This window comes from Benincasa hispida, chromosome 11, assembly GCF_009727055.1.
Source record: "Benincasa hispida cultivar B227 chromosome 11, ASM972705v1, whole genome shotgun sequence".
NCBI lineage: Eukaryota > Viridiplantae > Streptophyta > Magnoliopsida > Cucurbitales > Cucurbitaceae > Benincasa > Benincasa hispida.
Genome location: NC_052359.1, coordinates 81,557,678 through 81,569,280, shown reverse-complemented (window position 1 = coordinate 81,569,280; position 11,603 = coordinate 81,557,678). Strand labels below are relative to the sequence as shown.

General features: G+C 27.3%; 1 protein-coding gene across 1 annotated transcript; it reads right to left on the bottom strand.

The window, feature by feature from the left end:
* Positions 1-2,759: 2,759 nt before the first annotated feature.
* LOC120092066 (zinc-finger homeodomain protein 9-like) lies at positions 2,760-4,722 on the bottom strand. The gene is given in 4 exon segments (XM_039050271.1): positions 2,760-3,850; positions 3,852-3,984; positions 3,987-4,035; positions 4,038-4,722. Coding segments are annotated over 4 exon segments (891 nt in total). The 5' UTR covers positions 4,248-4,722; the 3' UTR covers positions 2,760-3,351.
* Between the last annotated feature and the right edge of the window lie 6,881 nt (positions 4,723-11,603).

Here is an 11,603-nt window from a genome sequence, read left to right as displayed (position 1 = left end):
TACACCTCGTTTCAAAACCAACTCTATAAACATTACTTTCGTTCGTGAGTTTCTATGTTTTTTTTATTTATAGTTTGGGAAGCCAAATTTTGAAAACTAGATAATGGCTCAAGAATTCAAATTAGAATTACACCATGCTTCAATATACAAAACATAAGTCAAATGGAAAGAGAAATAAATTAATAGAATTATCTAGTTTCACTTTGATAAAATTTTCATTTTTTGTTTTTTCAATTTATACTTATTTTCCCTATCTTGTTATGGTTTTCACTTTTATTAAATAAACACTTGAATTATTAGTTAGATTCTAAAAACTAACTTAAGTTTTGAAAACCATGGTCCCGTTTGATAACTATTTTATTTTCTATTGTTGAAAATTAAGCTTATGAACACGATTTCTACTTTTACGCATGACTTTCTATGTTATCCACTTTCTACTAATGATTTCAAAAACCAAATTTAGAAAACTACAAATCTTGTTATTATTTTTATAATTTAGCTGGGAGTTCAAGTATTTCTTTGATAAATATGATAACAATAAATGAACAAATAAGGGATAAAAGCATACATTTCAAGATTGAAAAAAAAAAAACTAGAAACAAAAAATGAAGTTGTTATCGAGCATACCTTATTTTTTTAGTTTCAAAACTTGACTTGATTTTTTAAAATATTAGTAGAAAGTAGATAACAAAACATAAAACTTGTAGGTGGAAGTAGTGTTCAAATGTAAAAACTCACTTGTGAAAATAATATTTGTTTGCTAAAATGAACATAGTTCAATGATAATTGACATGTATTTCATCGTTCGAGGCTGTAGGTACTGTACTCAAAAATTTAAAAAAAAAAAAAAAAAAAAAAAAAAAAAAAGGTATAATTAAAAGTAATCCTTCAATCATTGCAGGAATATAAAAGTTATGTTCGTGTTGATTAAAAAGAAGATCATAAAGCCTATTTTTATTAGCGAAATATCATATGGGTTCCAAATCCTTTTATGTTTATTTAATTTTAGTAATCTTTAACATTTTGAAATACTTACTTTAATCCCTAACCTTCAAGAGGACAAAACAACATTTCCGTATTTCTATTTTTTATACAATTATTCAACATCACTGTGTAGTAATATGTTATCTATCTATTTATTTATTACAACAAAGGGAAGATATAGAGATTTGAACATCCAACTCTAAAAAATAGTATATATCAATTACTTTTCTTTAATACCAAACATCACAAAACTCAAACTATAAAAAATTAAAAAAATAATAAACCATTTCAATTATTATTATTGAACTATACTGATACTGACATTTGTAATACTATCTTAATGAAAAATTTTCCAGTACTACGATAATATGAACAATTTTTCATACTACCTTCATTCATTGTGTGTTAAGTCAACACACTTTTAAACATATGGTGGGATCCACTGAGAATAATGTGAGATTCACTGATATTTATGAAAGCAAATTTATAATGTGAACACATATAATGTGTACTACCGAAATACTAGAAAAGTTCGTTGAGACAAATTATCGAAGCCACATAAGTTGATATGATTAATTGGGTTAGAAACTGAGGAAATAATAATAGTTTGTTTATAAAAAATTTAGAACCACCCGTGTTAATCAAAAAAATATATATATAGGCATATCATATTGGAGTTGTTTAGGCCTGCGAGTGAATTTGATTATTATAACCTACCCGTGTTTAAAACTCCAATTATAATTGTTGACGTTTCCAATTATTACAACCTACAATTAATTACAGTATTATTATTTTAAATCGTTTTGTTTTACACGATTTACTATTTATTACCGTGTTTATTATTTCCTCCTCATCTTCTCTTTCTTTGTTATAATGTTTACTATTTTCTACATATACTAAAATAGTTTACATTCCAAACGCAAACTATTATAATTAAAACTAAAATAGTTTGATCCTCAAACAGAGATTACGGTCACCTACAAACTATTATAACCCACAAACTATAACAACAAACTTAGCCATGCAAACACTTCATTGTGTTCAGAATGAACTTGGTACAGCAAAGGTAGACTTCTACTTTAAGTTTCAACAATTGGGCCCTTTTGCAATTCTTTTAAAATAATATTAATCAAAGGGGAAAAAAAAGACAAAGATTAGGGTGACTTGAACGTTAATTATTTAATAATCAAAAGATTAAAGAAAGCTTAAAAGTGGTAATGCAAATCAATAGACAAGACACTTGAAAGTACAACTCCCATCATCGCTATTATTTAAACAAATACACAAATAAAATATAGTATCTAAGCTTACCTTAAAAGGGAAGTTTATATAACAAATTCTAATTGCACATGCAAACATTAAAAAAGAAAAGTAAATCTAAAAGCTAATGATTGATTTATTTCTTAATCAAAAAATTATAATAAGTTGGATTATGGATTCCATAAATAATTGTTAAAATGTCAGGGTTCATTTTTCCTTCTTCTTTCTAGTGAGCATCCAACAACCAGAGCTTTAAACTTTTTCTTTTGTATATATATAATTTCTCTCATAATTAGCATAAAACCCCCAAAAGCTAAGAAACAAGAACAAAGATTACTATGCTTTTGTTTGTTTGTTTGCACATTGAAGAATATTATAAAGCTCTGAAGGGATTCCCACTTTGGCTAATATAACCATATTTCTATTATTTTTGTTAAGCTTTCAAATATTCGCTCTTAATCATGGCCTATTCTATAAAATATTTTTTTTACAATTTTCATTAATTTTTTTTTAAAAAAAAAAAAAGAAAAGAAAAAGAAATACTGTGCTGTTCAAATCTTAGGGATAGTCTAGAATAATTTACAGGAACCAAAACACTTTCTGCTGCTTTCTCTCAGACAGAAGATAAGAAGAAATATCTCTCTCCTCTCTCTAAATCAGATTCATAACAATTAATAACATTATTTATTTATTTATTTATTTTGGAAAAGAGAAGATCAAGAACAGATTTGCTTATTTACTAATACCATTCAGGATTTCCAGATGATTTCCTTGTTTAATTATTAAAATCCTTGAGATTAGGCGACAAGGGGAAAATGATTAATAAACTAATTAAAGTAATTAGATGAATTAATGATAATGATGATGATGAACTACATATATTATTCCTCATGTTAAATTCTCAGCATATATTATCAAGGTGATCTTCTCGTTAATTTAATTAAAAACAAAATGAGAAAATATTTTGGAGTGGGAATTTAGATATTGAAATGTAATTAGAAAATGAACTTGGGGGAGAAAAAAAAAAAGGAAAGAGGGCAAAAAAAAAAAAGCTTACTCTTCTATCTCTGATATTCTCTCTAACATCCATCGAACAATTTATTCAGATCAAGAGGAAGAAGATGACCCATTTGCGGCGGCGTGTGGCTCACCACCGCCGTTAATTTTCTCATCGCCGTCCCCAACGCCGCCGCTGCCGTTGATGTTCCGGCCGCCGTCTTTTTTCCCGAGAGTGTTCTTGTTGTTGTGCATCCAAACTTTGAGAACCCCTCTGTCTACTCCGACATCGCTGCAGAATTCTTGGATCATATCCTCGTCTCGTTTCTGAATCTTCCATCCCACTTTCTCTGCAAATTCGTACATTTTCTCCTTCTGATTTTGAGTGAATTTCGTTCTGAATCGCTTTCTCGAATTGTGGCTCGGAGTCAGAATCGAGTGGTGGAATCCACCGCCGCTGCCGGCGTTATCCGGAAGCCCACCAGAGAGGGCCAGAAGCATGTGCGGAGCTGAAGGGTAGTACGAGGAGGAGATCGGAGGAGGAGAGGCGGAACTCGGGCTCCGGTGGGATGCCGCCGCCGCAGGCGGCGGAGGCGGGTGGTGGCGTGATGGGTTGGTACTCAATGACATGGGTTGTCGTCGGAGTAGCGATTGGGTCCTCGGGTTCACGGCGGTGGAAATTACGGTGGCAGCCGCAAGCGGCGCATTTGAGGGAGGTGGGATCGGTGGCGGTGGCGGTGGGGATGACATGAACTCGCCGCAGCCGTCTAGAGCATGGCCGCCCAAACTGGCGGGCGTTGATTCTTGAGGCATTCTTTGTAGACCACCTGGGGAGGCGGCGGCGGCGTGTGGTGGTGGCGCTTGAGGACGCCGTTAGTGAAGGGGTGAGATTTGGTGGTGGGTTGGATTTTGATGGGGGTTTCAGTGTCTAATTCGGGGGATTTCACAGCTCCTCCACCGGTAGAAATGGTGGCGGCGGCGGTGGAAATTGCAGGAGTCAAGTCCATAGCTCAAACATTTAGGGTAACTCAAAAAGCTAAAAAGAAGAAATTTTTTATATAAAAAAAAATGGAATTAAAATAAACAAAATAAAAAAAACAGAGAAAACACCCTCTTAAAAGGGTCGCACTACAAACCCTTTACAACGAAAGAATTCAAAATCAAAATTAAACTTCGTATAACTTGAAAACCCCCAAGTGAAATTGTGTTTGTTTCTCGAGAAAATTGGGGGAGGAAAAACAAATTAGGGAACAGATGGGTTTGAAATTGGGAATTGGAGACCAGAAACCAGAAAAAGGCGACACAGAAAAAGAAGAAGAAAGATGAAGAAGAAGAAGAAGAAGAAGAAGAAGAAGAAGAAGAAGAGGGAAAAAAGGAGATGATGATGAGCAGTGATGACTGTTGATAATAATAATAATAATGTTAAATTTAGAAAATAAAAAAATAATAATAATAATAAAATTTTGAAAATTTTGAAGGAAAAATAATAAGAAAAAAAAATCAAGGGTTGGGGTTGGGTTTTGTGGTGGTGCTTGTAAACCCAAGTTAAGTTTGTTAGGTTTTCTTAAAAAAAAAAAAAAAAAAAAAAAAAAATTAACTATGGTTTTGTAATGTGTGGTTAAGTTTCAGAGAGTGGGGTCCACTTGGGGTTACATCTTTCTGTATGTGTAATAAATAAAAAAGAGATGGGATTTTTATTTTGATTAAAATTGTGATAGGTTAAAAAGAATAAAAAGAGAAAATAATTGACCGGGTTATGGGAATTTAAGACTCGGGGATTACGGACCGAGTTGACTCACTGAATTTTGGTCTCCGATAATTTGACTGTTGTGTGTTTTTTTGAGTGTAAAACCCATTTTTTTATTTTTGTCAACTTGGAAATCAGTCATGGACCGCTTTTATTGCACTTTCTTTCTTTCTTTCTTTCACTTGATTCTCTTTTCTAGTTTTCACTAATACTTGTTTTTCTTTTATATATATATTCTTTTTCTTGTTTTATTATAAGTTAAATTATCAACTTGATTTCTTTAGGTTCAAATTAGTTCAATTGGATTCCTTTTAAAAGTTTTGATTTAGTTATGATTTTGAATTTTTATAGTTTGATTAAATCTCACTAATCATATATCGTCACTATTTGATATAGAACACATGACTATTTGGCATTTTATACTCGATGACTGTCTTAGTTAATTGTACTAGTTTAGTAGTTATTTGAGAAAACCTTGGGTTTAAAAGTGTGTAACAAATATTTTAGATACAATAAGTAAAGTTGAATAAATAATCTTGTTTGGTTTTTTTACTTTTTTTAAATTAAATTTATAAACACTATTTTTTTACTTTTTAAAATTAAATTTATAAACACTATTTCAACACTAAATTTTATGTTTTATTATCTATTTTTACTCATATTTCTAAAAATAAAGCTAAGTTTTGAACATTAAAAAGATAATGGTTTTAAAAAAAAATGTTTTATTTTTGACATTTGACTAGGAATTTAAATATTTTAACAAAAATACAAATTATAATTAAAAATTTAGAAGGAAACGGACATAAATTACAAAACTAAAAACTAAAAACAAAGTCACTGTTAAATTGGACTTAAAAGAAGATCAAATTTAAATTGAACTTGAATTATAGAGACTATTTTGTAAAAAGAGATCAAATTTAAATTGAACTTTAATTATAGAGACTATTTTGACAAAAAGAAATTAAAGTTATAGATACTAGATTGAAATTAAAGAGCAAAATTGGTAATCTAATTTTTTATTATAGTTAATTGAATTTGTAAAATAGTAAATACTAAACTTCATGTATATGGTTTAAATAAAGATCTAAAATGTCACATAAAAGTTTTTGCATTTGGTTTCAAAGATGATTTAAATTTCTCTTTTTTTTCTTTGAACTTTAATGTCTATTTTAATCCTTTATTAAAGGAAACCTTTAAAATGGTCACTTTACTTTTTGAACTTTCTAAAAGATAAATTGGGCCATTATTACTAATTTTCCGACTAATATAAATATTTACGATACCTATCTGAACTAATAGATATAGTTCTAATACTTATCAACATAATATGCTAATGTATATATGATATATCTAAAATTATGTTATTCGTAGTTAAATTATTTACTGCACAACAATCAAATTGATTGTTTTTTTAAAGTTTAAAATTAAAATAAATCTTTCGAAAATTCGTAAAATTTAAATCGTCAAAAAGACATATAAATTTTAATTTATGAATAGTCAAATTCAAGAATTAAAAAGAGAATTTGAAGTTGTAGTTGCAACCATTCTTGAGATAATAAAGAACGAATTTTTATAAAATATTGAGTAATAAAAGATAACATTCATGCGATGTGTCTTGTTTTCATTAATGGAGTGTGTATAAATTATTAGTTATAGGTATGGTATGGCCATTCTAGCCAACTCTTTGACATGTCAACTAACTAATTTTATAGGCAAAATCAAGTGTTAGTGATTATTGTTTAGCATGGGTCGATTTGAGTATTAACAACCATCGTTCGATTACATTTTGTTAAGTTTTTTCTCAATTTAATATATGGTGACATGCTTCATATTGTTAATTGATATATTTTAATATATTTAAAACCTTACTTGTCATAGATTTTAACACAATAAATACTATTTTAAATATTGTAATTCGTGATTGTATTGAAGCATTTCTTTTCTATATTATTCTCATAATAATTTTTTTTAGTTGTATTCATCATTTTTTAATGTAGACTTAATTCAGATTAAGTTAGTTAATATAAAACATTCAAAATATAAGTTCTCCTAAAGTCATAAGATTTTTTAAATAGATTTCCAACATCTATATCATATTGTAAACTATTTGATGAGGGTATTTTAGAAAAGTTAGTTATTCATAGCCATTTGTATCATTTTTAGCCATTGCTAAACTCATTTTGATGTGGGTATTTTAGTAAGTTGCATTACAATTTAAATGGTGAACTTCAAAATTGTTTAAATATCCTTGAAGTTGTTTTCTATTTAAATGGTACATGACAAATAATGTATATTTGAAACGTATGTATGACATCATTTACAATTATTTACGTATATTGATATAGAAATTGACGTGTGAAAAATTAATTTTGTGAATAATAATATATTAATTTTGTGAATGATATGGTAAGTGACGACAACTACATCTTTTGAGTTGAAATAAATGGTAATTATATAATTTTAACCTTCTACATTTGAATTTTTTTTTTTTTTAAAAAAACTTCAAATTGTTTGCCAAAAATTTTGGTTGTATGATAACCGTAAACAAAGCTTATAGAACATAACCTGCGGATTCTCCATTGTCGTTTTGAATGGATTTTTCATCATCGTTAACATCTTATTTATTTATTTATTAATATTCAATTGTGAATAAACAGGTGTAATTTTCAGAAAATAGTTAGGGGAACAAAGTAAAAGTGTCTCCAAACTAAACTAGTTTTCAAAATATCCTTCTAGATTTTCTTTTTTAGTTTCAATTATACTTTTTATGTAATAATGTATTTTCACTATTTTGTTGACTATTTTGTCTTTATAATACTAATTACAAGTTTTACTTTTGTCACTCTCTTTGATGTTGATGATGGTGTTGATGTAATCAGTAGTTTTCAAACATTAAGATTAACAATATTAAGCTGTAAATTCCAAATTTGACATAAATGTAAAAGTATATAGATGATGAAAGGTATAACTAACTCATATATATATATATATATATATATATATATGTGGCTAAAAATTAGAGTGTCTTTTATAATTAAAGTTTAAATTGTAAATCTAGTCTCCATGATTTGGAAAAAGGTAAAATTCGGTCCCTATATTTATGATTAGAATTTAATCCCTATAATTCGATAAAACCTTATAATTAGAATTTATAAAAGTTTTATCAAACTTTAGGGACTATTTATCCAATTATTATGACTAAATTTTAACTTTTAAAGTTATAAAAACTAAAATTCTAAATTTCTTCGAAGTATAGAAACCAAATTTACAATTTAATCTAAACTTTAGTTCTTAAATATTCAAAATTTTCTTTAAAATATATATTCAAAATTGTGTCTATCATATCTCAATACTTTATATTCTAATCGATCCTTACACTGATAAAGTTACGTGTATTTAACCTTTCTATCTTAAAACTTTTCAATAAATTTCAAAATTATATATATACATACATTTTGCTCAACATTTGTGGTCAAATCTCTAACTTTTTAGTAGATGATCATATATCCCTTAACTAATTAAGTTTGGTTCAAATTGGTTAAATTCCATATTTTTAATAAATTCATATAATATCTTCATTATCCTTTAACTTATATGAATTCTACATTTCTAAATATAGTTTTCACCTTTTTTTTTTTTTAATAAAGATTTAAATTCGTAGTAAAAACTACCCCTCTAATTTTTAAACTAGACTTGTTAGTATAAAAAAAATGGTAGAAATTGAAAAAAAAAAATTATAGATGAAAATAGTGTAAGTTTAATTTTTAATAACTCAATGGTATGAAATAGAACCTAATCGGTTATTAAGATTTTTTTTTTTTTTTAAAGAATTTAACCATTGAAATTGGAAAGAGTTGAACTTAGAGAATATAAACCTTAACCAATTATAATATGTTCTTTTAAGTATGAATTAAGATATTTTTAACATATTATAAAATGATAGAATGGCCCATTGACGAAATTATCTTATTGACACTAACCAATTAACTAATTATAAAAATATATTTAACCAATGAAGTTTATTTACGTAAAAAAAAATTATAAAAAGGACCTTAAAATTTAGAAATAATCTGTTCATAAATATATTAGAAGCTTTTGAAAACTATCGACACTCATTGTAGTGTTAATAGTCGTAGTTGTAGGGCCAAATTTGTAATTCAAAAAAGATGCTTAATTATAAAAACAAAAAAAATTAAAGCAAACATCATTTTCAAAGAGACCTAAATTTTCATCCTAATCTTAATTATTCCCCGGCCAATTCGGAAGGCAGTGGACGAAAACGAAGGACGATAGATGTAACTTGTATGTAACAAACCAAAAATGATTTAAAAATCAAAACAAAAGTCATAGATTTCGTCTAGTAAAAAATGTCCTTAGGAATCCACATTATTTACACAATTATTCTTTTATAAATGAACCAATTTTTATATATACACATATATTTTCGAAAAGTATGGTGTAAAACTTATAATATGTTTGAATTGAATTACTAAATTTGTATAAGTTCATTAATTTAGACTTTTCATTATGATTACTTTTTTCTTAACAATAGGTATTCAGAACACTCCATTTGACCTTATAATATTTTAATATCAATAAAATTTGTAGGTTATTAAATTTTAGGTAGACGACTATCATAGATTGAACCTTTAACATTTTAATCCTTCATCATGATTACCTTTGAGTATCATCTATGTAACAATTCTTATGTGTGCATAATGTTTTTCATATGTCAATTTTACAAAATGAACTATCATAATTGATGTACTGATGATTCTAAAAGAAAAAGAAATTCTAACCAAGAGCATAAATTGATACACTCATGAAAGTGTGTAAAAGTTTGATTGATACAATCATAAGTACGATATTCCAAATGAAACGTAATAGAATATGTCAATTGACATACTTATAAAAATTTAGGGTTTTAATTTATACAACTCTCAAAGTTTGATGGTTTAAATTGATAATTTTTTTTATGTAATTTAAAAAAAGTGACCATTTCATTGTTAATTTTCATATTCATCTATTTTTTTCAGTTAAATTTTCTTTGTAGCACTTCATTCACTATATTAGTCATAAATCTATACAAAGAGTTTTCATTTTTTAAAAAAAAAAAAAAAATTGCAAGTAGGAATAAAATGAGAATTTCCAAAAATAGAAAGATGAAAATAAATATTTTAAAAATACAGTGGAAATACAGTGTTCAACATTAAAAGATTAAAAAAAAAAAAACTTGGAAGTACTAATGCCAAAATAATATTATAAAATTATGCATCAAAATTAAAAATAAAAATAAAAAAAGTCAAAATTACAAAGAGACTATTTAATTTTTATTTATTTTTTTCAAATTTCATTACTATTATTTAATATTTATTATTATTGGAAAAAAGGGTTCCCCCTGCCACTTATTTGTCTTCCTTAATCTCCACATTTAACCTCATTTAATTACAATCTTGCCTTTGCCTCTTTCGAACTTATCGAACTCTTGTCCCCCCCTCTCCACGTGCCGCACACGTGTGTCCCACTCCTCATCCCATGCGCCACGTGTCCTTCCACTTATTCAAATAAGTCAATGTTAATTGTGCTTTGGTAAAAGTCAAACTTCAATATAATCAACAATGTCCTGCTCATTAATTAATTAAGACGCCTTTAATTATCATTTTCTCCTACCAACTTTCAAATTTTCCAAGATATCCGTTTATTTTCTTTCATTCTTATGTTTATTCTATATTAATCTCTCAAATTCTAAAATTTCTGCTTTATAGGCTCTTAATAAATTCATTAAAAAAAAGCATATACTTTTGGTAATTTAATTTTAGAATTATTCTCAAATCATTAATTTGAATATAAAAAAGTTAATTAAAACAGCATTTTTGTAGCATGTATTGAAGTGAGAGAGTTGGAGTGAATATTATTAAAATAAATAATTTGAATATTTATGGACAATTTTTAAGAAAATAAAAACAAAATAGATAACTTTTAGGACCTTTTTAAATATAAAAAAATATTTAAAATATTTAAACTTCATAAAAAAAGTTACAAAATACTATAAAACTAAATATTTTTTACTCTTTTTTATTTTTTATTTATAAGAATTTTTCAAACTTTTTAAAGATGGTTTTTTTTTTACAAAAAAAAAAAAATTTGGAATGGAGGGTTGAGATTTGGTAGGATGCGGCGTACCTGATGAGGGGACCGTAGTGATGCGGGGTTGTAAGCCGTTAGATTTGGCACGGAAACTTGCGAGGATTAGCTTGGAATTATTTGATTGATTGACTGATTAATTTGGAGATGACGTCAGCCGACTTATGAAATTGCAGCCATGGTTTTATTTTTATTATGGAAAGGCGTGTAAAACGAAACGGTTGCATTGAAACTCACAAATATGAGGGAATTTATTACAAAGCAATTTGTATTAATTACGTTAAACACTGCCTTCCCATAATTCCAAAAACAATTATCAATTTATTTTAAATTAAATATTTAAGAAAGGCTAAAAATACAATTTTAATTCTTATATTTCTACTTTTCTCTAATCTACTGTCGTATGCCCAAATTTAGAAAAGTATATCATTGATTTAAATACTGTTTTGGTTTTTATAATTTTGATTTTTGT